This window comes from Nelumbo nucifera, chromosome 3 (genome assembly GCF_055504915.1).
Source record: "Nelumbo nucifera cultivar China Antique chromosome 3, China Antique-T2T, whole genome shotgun sequence".
NCBI classification, from domain to species: Eukaryota; Viridiplantae; Streptophyta; class Magnoliopsida; order Proteales; family Nelumbonaceae; genus Nelumbo; species Nelumbo nucifera.
Window position 1 is genome coordinate 5,820,053 of NC_142651.1, and position 14,642 is coordinate 5,834,694.

At 37.9% G+C, this 14,642-nt stretch overlaps 2 protein-coding genes across 4 annotated transcripts; both read left to right on the plus strand.

The window, feature by feature from the left end:
• The first annotated feature begins 14 nt into the window (after positions 1–14).
• LOC104592977 (uncharacterized) lies at positions 15–12,847 on the plus strand. 3 transcript variants are annotated; one of them, XM_010252563.3, is made up of 8 exons: positions 15–395; positions 480–506; positions 1,138–1,270; positions 7,174–7,761; positions 8,627–8,884; positions 9,602–9,877; positions 9,994–10,064; positions 10,725–12,847. In XM_010252563.3, the coding sequence occupies exons 1-8, from the start codon at positions 169–171 to the stop codon at positions 11,059–11,061; spliced, it is 1,917 nt and encodes a 638-aa protein (XP_010250865.2). In that variant the 5' UTR covers positions 15–168; the 3' UTR covers positions 11,062–12,847. The 3 variants fall into 3 exon arrangements, with proteins under 3 accessions (XP_010250865.2, XP_010250864.2, XP_010250866.2); XM_010252562.3 differs by having other exon boundaries at positions 8,627–9,877; XM_010252564.3 differs by lacking the exon at positions 8,627–8,884.
• Positions 11,599–12,847, plus strand: LOC104592976 (uncharacterized). The gene has a single exon (XM_010252560.3). The coding sequence runs from the start codon at positions 11,740–11,742 to the stop codon at positions 12,295–12,297; it is 558 nt and encodes a 185-aa protein (XP_010250862.1). The 5' UTR covers positions 11,599–11,739; the 3' UTR covers positions 12,298–12,847.
• Positions 12,848–14,642: the final 1,795 nt, after the last annotated feature.

Sequence of the window (14,642 nt, forward strand, 5' to 3'; positions counted from 1 at the left end):
CCCGTACTTGTTAACATCCAAATATGGAGATGTTCCCTATGTGCGGATGGATACGGTGTTTGGCAGCAGTTCCCGATGTACGCTGCCCGCAAACGTGCTAACACACTGGAGTAACGCAATCCAACCCTACATAAAGAATATCTTCCGTATTGTTGTCATTCATGGGAGATGCTCCCAATTTACGGTTGGATGTTAGCAAGCTTTTGGCTGGCAGTAGAATTGTTAACTTTGGGTAATTTGTGGACAACATTACCCCTAAGCAAGCAACTATTTTCCAATCTTTGCCCAACAAAGAACCACGAGGTCCACGACCAACCCCATTCCAAACCACCCTTCTTTCTTCTCTTTCCCGCCGCTGCAATCTCCAGTGAATTCCAAGCTCTCGACAGTGATAGGTTGGTTATTCCTTCTCAAATTTATGGTGCCCAACTTTTTTATGCTTCTTCTCCCTAATTTCTCTGTTTTTTCTTCATCTATAGCTTCATAACGAGCATCAGATCAGAAAGGTGCATCCCTTCACTCTTTCTTTCCTCTCTCCATTAGCATACAAAATCATTTTCTGTTTCGATTTGGTAGTGTCTATACTACGATTGCTGTTGTAATCTTATTCAAACCTTCGAATGAGACCCCTGTGCTAGAAATATTTGAAGAAGGGCGAAGGAACGTCTGAGCCCTTTAATGATATCATATTGTCACTGGGTTCTACACCACCCACCCTCCGATGACGCAACAGTCAAACTATAGTATCAGGCTATCAGCGTTCTAGTCTTTTGGATTCCACAACATCAACATCCCAGTGTCAGTTACGAAGCATCGTTATCTGTTACAGACTGTGGCTTTACCAACCAGCCTTTATGAAAGCACCATTTCTAGATTTTCTTGTGGTCGGGATTGCAGGCTGGAGCTGAAGAGGACGGTTTGAGAGTCTTTCAATTAGTTTTAAAAAATTCAAATTAAAAATAAAAGAAAGACACAATGCCCTCCACTACTCTCGCACAAGCCAGGGTTGAGATACTATGGTTGTGCAGCAGATCCTGTCTTTTAAAGTCCCATAATTTCGCCGCCAAAACACAAGAACATAGCCCCACCAAAGTGAAACAGTGAATAATTGAATCCAAATATCCAATTCCTCTCCAGGCTTTTCTTGACTGAACTGTCAAAACCATTTGTAAGAATGAAGCCAGTCCAAAAGATGGATTTCAACCCTGCAAATGCAATCTGGGATCCTCAGAGCTTGGAAAAATTTTTATTTGCAATAGAAGATCCTGAGGTACTCTCTCTTCCTCTCTCTAATTGTTTCCTTTAGTTCCTTATTTTCTTGCCTGAAGATTTTGTCTTGAAGGTAGTGAGTTTTTCTTTGAAGGTTTTGGCTTTGTCTAATTCTAGTTTTTAACCAAATAGTGGGTTTTTACTCTTTCTGCATAAAGTCAAGGATAATGTGCTAAGATACGATGTCTGCGTCAATCATGTACTTAAACCACATGCTTGAATTGCATGGTTACTTCATTATCAAAAGTGGGATGCTAGATGAGAAAACAGAGAAATTTCAGGGCTGATGTGTCTTTGTGCCACATTGTTCTGTTCTAGCTTCTTTTTCAAAATGAAACATGAGATGCTAGATGAAATGAATTTTTCTTTGGGTAATTTCACTTTGAATGCTATTTGTTGAATGCATTAGACAACCTTCTAGGGACTGTAATTGATGCAGGGCTGATGTGGTCCAAGGCTGTGCTGATAACGAATTTGAGGGAAACTGAAAAATAAATGATCATGGTAAGGGGGTTAGGTCCAAGGTTTGGGGTTGAGAGGCTAAGAGTAGGCCCAGGGAAGGTGGATGAGGGGCGCTCTTGGGTTATATAGCTACATGGTGTGATAAGTAGGCTAGTTTAGTGCTGAAATTCCTGCAATATGCAGAAATTTCTATAGAGAGAAAACAAAGAAATTTCAATATCTCAAGATTGGAATGAAATTTCTTTAAACCATTTTAGACGAAAGGTTATGTAGGTGAATTAAAGTAGGGCATTGAATTTTGAGAGGTTTTAAGAAGGTTGGGCACAAAAAGAAGAGAGTTCTCAATAAACTTTTGAGAACTATGCTTTCTAGTGGGAATTTTTGAAAACTGAAACTGTTTTAATGGGATGGAGAAAAATTTAGATATAGGGGATGGCTGAATCAGATCTGTATTTCACCAAGATTTGGTAGGGAAGCTTTAGAGAGACAAGTTTTATTTCTCTAGTAGGTGTTTGGATGTCAAATTTGAAGGAAATAGAGAAGAAACTTACCCAGGATCAATTTAGTCCTTCAATTGATGTTGAATGATGGTTTCTGATTGCTTTTTCCCAATTATTTGATTGCTCTAAGTGGGTGAGCTCAAAACCTTGAGAGAGAAGAAAAGATAAGACGGGGGATTTGTACTTGAGGCTGAACTTCCCATGGATGGTTAATCAGGGTTGACCATCCCTCTCCTTTTTTGTACCTTAACTCATTTCTAATCAATAAAATTTGGGCGGGGGGGGGGGGGGGAGAGTGATAATAATTCCTAGGGTTCCTAAAATCACTGTAGGGATGTGGATATCACTCATTACAAGTCACACAAGCAGAAAATAAACTCCAATATGCATTGCCCATGTTTTGCAACTTTGCACAAATATATAGACTGTCTAGGGTTAGCCAAACTACTTTAAATTTAAAAACTCAAAATTACAATTCTGCCACTAATAAATTAACTTAAAGAAAACTAAATAACTCTTGAACTACTTAACCAATGACTCTGAACATTTATACATGACTAAACTATGACTAGACAACTCACACTAACAGGTTGGAACACACATGAAATTAGCTAAAATGACTTTTTTTGGTAAACGATAGTTAAAATGATGAAAACACCCATACTGTCAAAATACAAAAAATACATAGAAATTCAAAAAATTCCAATCTGACCCTTAGCTTCTTGATAGCTGCTGAAGTTTGGCCATATGACTATCGGTGGAAAAAACTAAATTGCATTCATACAACTGCCATTTTATGGTGTCAGTCAGATTGTTGTTTCATCTCATCCTTGTAGTGTGTCCACTGTAAACCTCTTTGGAGATTCTAGTACATTATTATTCTTTTGATCTGTAATTATACCAAAGATATTTTATTGATAAAAAATAAAGAGTACTAGCCAAGAAATATAAGAAATAATGAACCTACTATTTCTTTTCTTAATGAAGCAACTTGCATGCTTAGTTTTAGGAGCAACTGAACCCCTAATGTGTTCACATTTCACAGAGATTTCGGGCTTCTCATAAAGTTCAGCCTCTTTTCTATGTTTTTCCTCCATATTATTTTCACTTTATTTAATGCTATTCACGTCCAAGAGGGCCAATGACACCCAGTAACTGAGAAGTCATTTGGCGTCCTCCATATATGGAAGCATGAGACCAAAGTTGTGTAACTGCAAGCTCTCTGTGGTAAGGGCCGTGGACCTCATGTGCACCCTGGTCTGACCCCCCCCCCCCCCCACCAAAAAAAAAAAACAAAAAAAAAAAGAAAGAAAGAAAGGAAAAGAAAATGTATTTGGGAGGCCAGACTAATTGCATTTGCTATTATCTTGGGATAAAAGTATTAGGAGAGTATTTGGGAAGAAAGGAACTCAAGGGTATTCTTAACCAACTGATGGTGGCTCAGTTGGTAGGTTCTCTGACTCATTGGAGTAGAGACCTGGAATCAAATCCTGCTGCCACTAGGGTTGAGGGGGTTAAGGGAGGGGGGTGGGCCAACTACCCCCCACCCCAAAGAGAGGCTATTATTGAGACTATCATTGTTAGGGTGGTTCAGTGGGTTAAATCCTTGGAGTCGTTTGCTGATTTTATAGTGGGTGATATTGTGAGAAATCGGAGGGAAGTGGCTTGTTCAGATCAACATAAGACTATTACTAGTCCCGTTTGGTTCCCACCTCCCCAGGGTTTAACTAAGCTAAATTTTGATGGGAAAGCACAAGCAATCCGAGTCCTTCAGGCATTGGTGTTGTTTTCGAGAATGAGGAGGGCAATATTGTTTGTCTATTTCCAGGGCCAATATTCTTTGAGGGATTAGGTTTTGGCTATGATGGAAGGGGTGCAAAGAGCTAAGGATATGCTCATCAGTAAGTTGGTTATAGGAGTTCAAAGCTGGTGGTGGATTGGCTACGAAAGGAAGAAGTCAAGCTGTGGAAATAAAACGGTGAAAGAAAGAAGTTTAAATGGCTGACATGAGGCATGGATGCGAGAGTACTAGGGGTGCTCACGGTTCGGTTAGCCGAACCGTGGGGTGATTTTTTGGACCGAACCGATTTGTTCAGTTTTTACATTTAACCGAACCGATGCAATCGGTTAATTGGCCGACCGGTTAACTGCGGTTTGGTTTTTCGGTTTTTTTTTAATTCTTTCAAAATAAAAAAAGGGAACTATGAGACGGGGAGAGTGGGAGTCTAAGAGAGTGTCGTCGAAGCAAGAGGGATCACCTCCGACGTCGAAGCGCCGAAGGCCATCGGCGTCAGTTCGTTGGGGAAGAATGAAGAGAACTGGGAGAGTGAGAGTCTGAGTGAGCGAGAGTCCGAAAGGTAGAGAGCTTAGAGAGAGAGGGAAAAGTCTCAGCCTGTTGTGGAAGCAGGAAGGATTGCCAGTGTCGCCGATTCGCCGAAGCAAGAGGGATCACCTAAGGCCGTCGATGATTCGATTGGAGGGCGGAGCGCCGAAGGCCGTTGCCCATCGGTCCATTGGGGAAGAACTGGGACTGGGAGAGTGGGAGTCTGAGAGAGACAGAGAGTGAGAGTCCGGGAGAGGTAGCTCAGAGAGAGAGAGAGGGAAAGAAAGGGAAAAGCCAAAAAAAGTCTGGCTGTTTGGCTTTGCCAGCTTGCCATTGCCAGACTAGCGAACTGAAAAGTCTCAGTTTGCTGTTCGGCATTTATTAGATTTTCAAAAACAAAATAAAATATAATATAAATAAAATATATATTTATATATATAATACTATATAAATATATATTATTGTATATATATATTGGTCGGTTCGGTTAACCGCCGGTTTTTTTAAATGGTTAACTGAAACCGAACCGACCGGTTCGGTTAACTGATTTTTCGGTTCGGTTTTTTGGTTTTTTTTCTCACCCCTAGAGAGTGCATTGGGTTAAAAGAACTGCTAATTGGTTTTTCAGTTCTTTGGCAAAACAAGGAATGGGGAGAAATCAGTTGTTCTGGGCTCAATTGTAATGGCTTTTTAATCTTTGGGGAGAGTTAAGAGATTTTACCTTCCTCCTTTGTAATTTATTTTTTGTCATTAATGAAATTTGAAGTTATTGATAAAAAAGAAGAGTAGGAGATTGCTTTAACTAATTTTTTAGCCTACTGATGAAACAATTAGCAAAATGTTAATTGAGTCCATTCCATTATTTTGTTGGTCAATCGTTCAAGGCCTTCTTTCTGAAAAGGAATTTGAAGTCCTTCAAATTTAGCCTGATTACCCATGACTGTGGTGTAGTCCTCAAATTGATGTTCCCCAAACTATACACATATTGCCTCTATGACCTTCTGCTGTAATAGAGTTTTTTTTTTTTTTTTTGATGGATGAAGATAATTTTATTAATCCAGAAAATTAAGGCAATACAGGAAACCCATGAAGAGGCACGAGTTGTTACCTCTTCTAACAGAGTATTACATCAAGTTAAAAACAGAGTATTACAGAGCAGCCCAAAATAAATGTTCCCTTGAAGCCCCTTACTTAGCTAACCCATCCGCTAAGGTATTTGCTGATCTTCCCACCCAAAGGGAGGTAACTGTCATGTTTCTTGTGAGCCAGTTGACTTTCCTCAATAAATCTCTGTGTCGCCACATAGCTGAAGCTGGATCTGTCAGCCATCCCACAACAATTTTGGAGTCTCCTTCAACTACCAAATGCTGTAATGGAGTTCCATTAAACTTCTTGATCCATTTTTATCACTATATCACTTCCCCTTCTTAAGTGAAATGAAGTCATCACCTTAAAAAAGAAAAAATTGCTTGACATGATATATCCAACTTCCAGTGTCAGTCCCATCAAGATGATGAAATTCACTAATTCACATATCATATGCAGATTGTCCCACCATGGTATGCTTATCAATATGATGAATTCCCCATAAACTTGACTGTTCATCGGTTGGGTTGACTGATGAAACCTCTCCACAAACATTAAATACAATTTATGTTTATTTATCATTACTTATTTTTAATTGCTACCATAATGTTGCGAAGACAATTCCGGAGTTTTTGCCATGCTCATGGCTTCTTCTGTATTTTCAACCTCATTAGAGGGATCATAATGATTTATGCAGAGATCTTTAGAAAGCTTCTTGACTTCAGATTCTATATTCTTAACTACTTTTAACGATTGTACTCCATGCCTCCATCCACCATGGCTCAGAAGAAATGGGTTATGAAACCAGATTATAGGATTTAAATTTTATTAAAAGCAAATTATTTGAAAGAGGAAAGATGTTCCCAGTCCCACTATGGGAGGGAGGTCCTACCAAAGAGACAGAACACAAAGATTTTCTTCTTTCTACCCCCCCCCCCCCCGACCACACTATGTCTCTTATATTATTTCCCTCCAATTCCTTCCTAGCAAGCTAAGTTAATTGCTAGCATGTCTTCCCCAACAATAACATTGATTTTCCACCTACCATGCAATATTAACACTGCCAATACATATTTTCTCAAATTAGCCTCACATCAGAGAGCCCGTTTGAACAGGAACATGAAATAAAATGGTTCAACAGAAAATTGTTGAGCAAAGACACATTTATAACTAAAAAAAGGCCTAACCTTCAGAATAGTTATTTCTTTGCATAAAAAAAAAAAAGAATAGCTATTTCTTGCGAATGGGAAAAATTGTTAAGTGCAATGCCAAGGTCATTTAAAATGCATCAATTCCCAGATTATGGTTGCTTCAAAGAATACTGTTAATTTCGTTGAATTTTTTTTGGCTTTCATCTTTCTTTTTGATTCTAGCAGTAAGGTTCTAGATATTTGAGGCTTTGGGATAAAAACACAGTCCTTTCTTATAGTCATGCCTTTTTATCCATAATATTTGGAAGTTCCATTTGGTGACAATTGGTCTGCATAAAGACTTGTTATATATTTTCTCATTCAGATAATCTTAACTTCTCAGGTTTTAAAGGCACCACTTCTAAAAAGTTTATATTGCCTTCTCGTCTACTTATTTTCAAATTCATCATTGCATTGCTCTAATTTTGAGGCTTTAAAAGACTCAAATGTTGGAAGTCATCAGTTTGATTTGAAAGTAACATTTGCTGTTATCTGTAAGCTCTCCAACTTCCTCTTCAAAGAACTCCAAAGGAGGTTTGAACAGTTGTTATCTGGTTTGCTCGATGTATCTGTAAATACAGCAACAGGCCAAGATAAGGTTTTGAACCACCCAGAAGATCTAACTATGCTCTTAAGATGCTGTCTAATTATCATGCTCTTGCTAGTGTTTGACCAAAGTTTTCTTATGGAAAAATGCCAAATTCTCCTTGTGGTACTTCGGAAATTATGCTCTCCAGATCTGCTGTTACATGTTTCCTGTCATATGAAAGGAAATGAGAAAAGTACCATTAGCTTAAAGAGATCAGTTTCACATGAGCGCATTTATGCCAGTGATAATAGTATTATCTCTGTTGTTGAGGAATTAGATGCTTCAATGTCTTTTTCTGAGCAGATTGGCATGCCCATTCCTATTCTTTGCTCGATGCTTGAGGTAGTATTGTTGATTCCATCTTTATTCATTTATTTAACTATTACTTCTGTCAAGCATGTGTTTAATTTATGAATCCCTGATCTCTAACACACACACACATACACAAAGATACTAATTGAGTAGAGGATTTAAATATACAAACACATCATATTTCTTGATTAAGGACATCATATCAAGAATCCTTCTGTATTTCAGACAATTGCATGTTTAGGGCCAACCTAGGAGATCTTATTGTTTTAATAGATCATTTACCACTTTTCTCACTTTAGAGTATTGGTGTATTGGATGTTAGGCCTTCCCTATTTGGTTGTATTGTCCTTAATGGTCAAAGAAAGGCTTCACATTTGTACATGTGCTCTTTTGTTTTTTTTTTTGTTTTTTTGTTCCTTTTCAACATTCAAGTCCTTTTCAGGGGCCACTTTGTGCTAAGAAATGGTAAAATCTTGGGCTGAGTTGGCTGACAAGTGTGAGAATGCGGGTTCAAGTCTGAGAATGGCCACTTTGTGCTAAGAAAGGGTGGAGGTTAGGTCTGCATCCAGTCCACCCCTCCCAAGACCTGGGGTATCTGGGACCATCATTGGGTAATGGCCTTCTAAGTATTGGTCCTTTTCAACGATAAATTAATCAATGCAAAATTTTCTTTATAAATAATGTCAATCATAAAAATATGAGCTTTAATTTATAGGAAATTAGGTGCCTTAAGCCAAACTGGATCCTGAGAAAGTTTTACATTGACATGGCAATAATCAGTGTAATTCTTTTAGAGCTCAGGTGCCTCATTTAATTTTCTTTATTAATTATTTACTAAAGGAACTTTTGTTTAAATTTTTTTCCATTAAACCTTTTTGGAAACATTTATCTCCAGGTCTTTGCAGATGAGCTTTTGGTGCATAGACGTTTGAGACAATATTTTATAGTCATGGATTCTGTTTCTTGCACGAGTGAGAAACTGTTTATCTGTGATAGTAGTCATGGTGATAGTGACGATGTGTTGGAGGTGATCTCTGCTCATTTTCTTCTTTCAGTCTCTGGCATGCAACCATTTAACAAGTTCTTGAACACATTATTCTGGCTGGATGACAAGGAACTCAGATTTCCGGAACTGAGTTTGACAGCGGCTATGGTATTGCTTGGAACTCCCACAATCTTTTCTGCACCACAAGTGTTCCAAGCACATCTCATTTCCTTGATTGCTAGAGCATTTGGCATTATCATTGTTCCAGAGGAGACAAGATTAAATCCCAGAGCTAAGAATTGCTATATCTCAGCATTTGAGCATTCAGTCATCTTGTACAATAGACATATTTCTAGTTTAGAATTCGGCAGCCATCATTTTGGAAGTAATATTAGATCGGTTGACAAACCATGTACACTGGAAGGAGGGTGTCACCCATCTTTTCAATCTTATGTTCGACCAATCACATATAACAGAATTATTCATGAAATTCCCAAATCAACTTTCTCTTGGCATTTAGGTGTTCATGATTCTCACTCCAAAATGACATCTAGCATGATGAGTGCCTCTGTTGCATACATGGCAGAGAACCTGTGCATTCTTGACAATACATGCAAAGATGAGGCTTTCTCAATTTTAAACTGCATCATATCAAGGATTCTTTCAAGTGAAATTGTATTTAACGTATTGAATAAAAATGTAGATGGAAGTTCAGAAAAAATGTGTCTTCTTGCATCTATTCTAAAGTTAATGAGCAGCTCATTGCTGCAAATTGTTTGGTATCTGAAGCAAAATGGAAATTTAGGTTGTCTAAAAACATTGAAAGATTACCCTTCATGTAGAGAATATGATTTTATAGTGGGTAAAGTTGGTTGCTTTCAACAGTACAGTGTCAGTCAGCCAATCCAACATGTCTTTTCTGATGCAAGGGGAGCAGACCCAGGAAGACATAAGGAGTCAATGGCGATGCTCATGCACATGGCAGAGTTGCTGTTATTTAGTTTTAGTACTGGACTAGAATTCTTGTGGAAGAGTTGCATATTCATGATGATGGCAATTATGAATCTAATAATTTTTGAAGAGGGTAATCTGGATGCATTGAGGCCATTGCTTGGCTTTGAAAAGGAATCTGCTCAGCCTTCTCTTGATAAATCTCCAAAGGTGACTCTTCCTGTTCTCTCGTGAACTTGCTGGTTTGGTTATATAACTTATACTATTAGTCAATTTGTTCCATTTTATTCATACTTTGCTTCTAAAACTGATGGCTAATAATGCAGGTTCTAATAGAAAGAAGTTCTAGCGCCCTAGTTGCATGGAAATTTCAAAAAATTAAGACGATGCGCTTGAGGTATGCAATATCAACAAGTTTCTTATTCAAGAATGGGAGATGACATTGACTTCAACTGTGTAAGTTGATCTGTAACAGCAAGGAGATGTTATCAGATCTGTTCTGAACCAGGCTTATCAAAATTTGGAAGGTTAAGGGGTGGATTACCGGGATGAAACTTACAACAAAAATACTTTGATTAAAACCTAAATGACATAGGAGTATTCAGATACTGACAATTAGGACAAAACTCATACACCAAATATAACTTACAATTGAAAATAGACAAATATAACTAAAAATAACAAGAATTTCTGTAACATCATTGGCTCTCAAAATTAAGACATTTTAAGTGACAAGTAGGTCGGTTGCTTGATTAGGATCATCTAACCTAGTTGGTGTTTTGCATTGGAATCTCCTGATAGGATGTTGTAAAGATTTGTCAGTCACTACTCTTCATGTTCTCCATGCTCACAGCGATATTAAATTGAACTAGCAGATGATGCTGGAGAACATGGGTGAAAATGAGAATTCGTTTTTTTTTTTTTTTTTCTGTCACCATCCTTTTGTATTTACACTGGACTCTTCTTATTTAATAGGGAAGTCCCACTAAATGGCAAGCTACTAAAATCATCCGTCTTTAGACTTTGATCCTTCTCAATTATTTTTCCCTCTCTGCAGATCAAAGACTCTCACAAGATACAATGCAGAAGCACAAGATGTCCAATCTGAAACTTTGGAAAATACACTGGTCCTTGGGGATGTGGAGTCTCAGTGTGTTCTTGGCATGGAAGAAGAAGATACCTGCAATGGTTCAAATTTTATCAAAATCATACGAGGTGGCCATCCAACATCTGATTTTGATGATTTGGTTGATTTCATTGAGTGCAAACAAGGAAAAGATTATTCCAAGTGGTTGAAGGATCGAGAAAGGTATCGGAAGTGGAAATGTGAGAAAGTGGCAGCTGCAAGGCACAAAAGAAAGAAAACATTGCAGAAGTTTCTGACTGGAAAATGAATACAGAATATTGTTCTGTACTTCTTTTTGCAGATTTCTATTTGTATAGAAAACTTGTGTAGTGACCAATCATGTATGAGATAATCAAAACTTCTCAGAAAACCCCATTTTTCTTTGTTGTTGTATCTTTAAGACCCAGATTCTAATCAGATTCTGTTGACAACATACGTAGGGTTGCAGGTTTTTAACCGATTTAGAGTGTTTACATACATGCCCTTTTGTCTGAATACTAAAAATAACCAATGGATGTTGCTCATACACAACTTCATTTTTACTGTCATTCTGGGTCTGGGCCCTGGTGGCCTGGTGGGTTACTACATCCAACTAAATAGACTCCTTAATTTGGATGACTGTCATTGCTACTTAGTACTTACTAGTGGAAGAGTCTTCCCCACTCACATTGTCTGATATCTCTTTGTTAACAGATTAAACGGTAAAGCTCAGCATGAGAGTGGGCTTAGCTTTGGACTTCGATTGTACTGGCTCTTGGGCCCATATTAATTGTAACCTTTTTTTATGGGCGAGGCCCAAGCCTAATCAGAGGTCATAGGATAGCCTTGATGACACAAAGTTGGCCCAGTTCTCGCTTTATGCTCCATCCTTATAAGTGATGTCGCCGGGAAGAAGAAGATGAGGGAGATCAGAAGAGGAGGAAAGCGGTAGAAGAGCGGTGGCAGGATGAGTAATAAGAGAGTAATGTCAAGGGAGAAAAATAGAGACAAGGACGAGGTGGAGGAGCTGCTCCGAGCGGCGGAGGAGGAGATGCTTCTTAAACTCAGCGTCAACTCTCACATGGCACGTGCCTCCTCCTCTCCTCTCGACCGAGATCTCGCCCATCGATTCGAGGCCCTCAAAAAGCCCTCTGCGCCTCCCGGAATTACGAAGGTACGACTGCCGCCGAAGCAGCCGATCGTGAAAACCAAAGAGGACGACGAATTAAATAGGATTCTCGGAGCCGATCTCTCCGCTAGATTTGGCGCTCTCAAGGGTTCCTCTTCTTCTGTTACAGAATCTCAAATGAGTTCGGTGAGATCCGACGGTGGTGATGGCGTTGATGACAAGGAAGACGACGAGGACGAGGATGGGGCTTCTAAGAGTGAGGTAGAGAAACTGATACAGTGGGCCATGGACGCAGCTCGTCTCGATCCGTCTCGGTCCGATGACGATGAGGAGGAAGAAGAAGAGGAAGATGACAACGACGAAGATAAAAGGGGGAAACAGCAGAGGAAGAAATAGATGTTCCCCTAAGATGCCTCAGACGTGATAAAAACCGTTCAGTTTTGAGTGTCATCAATGGCTGGTCGATTTCAGAACTTCATCGACCTGGGGTTTTCGTTATAGCTGGAACTTGGTTGTAATTGTAATTTGAAGAACCAGTCTACAGGTTTTGGGGTTGCGACATGGCAATCATACATGATGATTGATGATCCGCCATCAATCCAATTTGATCGAATTGAATTAAACTAATTTGGTTTGGTTCGGTTCGTCAAGTGCTCGATTCAAGTCCCAAATCACAACCTGCCCTGAGGCTCGGCGTGACTCAGGCTGGTTCTGATTGGGCGTCTCTCCAGATTCCTATATTGAGTTCATGTTGTTCCCCCATCTATTATTTATCTGACTCTAGGGCTTGATTTCATTCACCTCTAAGGCTTAACTACTAGTTCCTGGAAGAAACAGGCTTCTGAAGTCCGTTTCCAGTGGCATCTTTATTCTTTTAGTGGTGTCTATCTCTCTACTGATTTCCCTGTAACGCTTAGTTTTGTTGATTTAGCAATTTTGTCGCTCATACTGTTCTTGAATTAGCAATCAATCGGTTCCCTGCTCAATTGATTAATAATGTTACGCCTAGCAAGTTCAAAGCTGCCTGATTTGTCTACTTATTTCTTCGGGGTAAATTACAAAGACCCCTCGTACTATGGGGTCTCTAACAAAGACCCTCTGTACATTATTTTGCGACAAAGATCACCCCGTACTATGACCGTGAGACAAAGACCCTCTTCCGTTAGCTTTCCGTCCAAAAAAGCCATTACAATATTTTTAATCCCTATACTACTCTCCTAACACTGTTCATCTTCTTCAATCTTCCGATATTTTCCTTTCGTTCCTTCACATTTCTCTCTCTCCCTCTCTCTCCTCTCTCTCCCCAGACCTCTCTTCTTGCCCTTTCCCTTAACAATGTCGGGATTGAACCCATTTAATTCAATCCCGATCTCTCTCTCCATTGAGCTGGGGACGATGTTACGATGCCTTGCGGAACCTCTAGAAACCAATAAACACAATACATCTCTTCATTGCTTCTCTTCTGTGAAACCATTTACAGAAGATATGCAGTTTTGGTGTATGCAAGGTTCAAAATTTCGTCACGTATCGATCAATACGTATCGTTCCGATAGGGATTCGACATGGTATAGAATACCAAATTAAATGTCTCATATCTATTCGTCGTATCGAACGTGTATCGTAAGTGTATCATAACAGTATTGGCCTGTATTGACGTGGCGTATCAGTTGATACAGTATGAATTTACTGTAGACAAAACGCGAATAAAAACCCTTTCGAAAGAGGGCTTCGAAACCCACTTCAAAAGCCCTCTTTCTTCCCCAAACTCTCCAAAAACATTCATTCCATTACTAGAGACTCAGATCTACTGAAAATCCGCCAACAAGTTTGCAAGATCCAACAACTTTTTCAATGTTGTTAAAAAAACAACGAAAATAGGTATGTTTTCTCTTTTTTTTTTTCTGTTGTTGTTTCAGCCAATCTTTTTGTGTTTTTTTTTTCACTTGGATGCTTGAAAACATATTTATTTGTGTTGATACACTATTTTTGTGCAAAAAAGCCCATGTATTTTGATGCTACATGTAGATCTTTGTCAATATTTGAAGAAATTCCAGAATAGTGAAAAATCTGAAAAATAAAATAAAAAATTTAGTTTTTCTTGTGATCTACCTCTAGAAATTGACTATGTTGTAGATCTATGGATGATCTACCATGTCCATAGATCAATTGAATTTTTTCTAAATAATTGATTTTTTTTAATTTTTATTCTAGCTTTTGGAATATTGATCTAAGATTGATCTATCATATGAAAAATTTAGTTTGTTTTTTTTTTTATTTTTAGATATTTATTTATCTCTAATTTTTTGCTATGATCTAAATTTTAATAATAAATATTTACAAATGACAATAAATATATGGATGATTTGTTATGCATAAATCCATTCAATTTTTCTGTTACATAATATATATTTAATTTTTCAAATTTTAATTTAATTTTTAGAATAAAATGTGCAAAATAATTATTTGAATAAAAATAAATAATTATTTATTTTTTGAATGAAACATGCAAAATAATTATTTGATGTATTATGTGCATAAATCCATTCAAATTTTCTATTACATATACAATTTTTCATATTTTAATTTAACTTTTAGAATAAAAATGCAAAATAATTATTTAGTTTTTGAATGAAACATGCAATATAATTATTAATTTTAGAATAAAAATAATAGATGTCGATGAAGCCATTTAGAAAAAATATTTGTTCAATTTTTAGAAATTAGAATAAAACATGCAAAAT

Coding starts and splice junctions, on each gene's coding strand:
- LOC104592976 (XM_010252560.3), top strand. CDS start 11,740: ATGAGTAATAAGAGAGTAATGTCAAGGGAGAAAAATAGAGACAAGGAC.
- LOC104592977 (XM_010252562.3), top strand. CDS start 169: ATGCTCCCAATTTACGGTTGGATGTTAGCAAGCTTTTGGCTGGCAGTA. Junction 396..479: donor CAAGCTCTCGACAGTGATAG/GTTGGTTATTCC, acceptor CTTCATCTATAG/CTTCATAACGAGCATCAGAT. Junction 10,065..10,724: donor ATTAAGACGATGCGCTTGAG/GTATGCAATATC, acceptor CCCTCTCTGCAG/ATCAAAGACTCTCACAAGAT.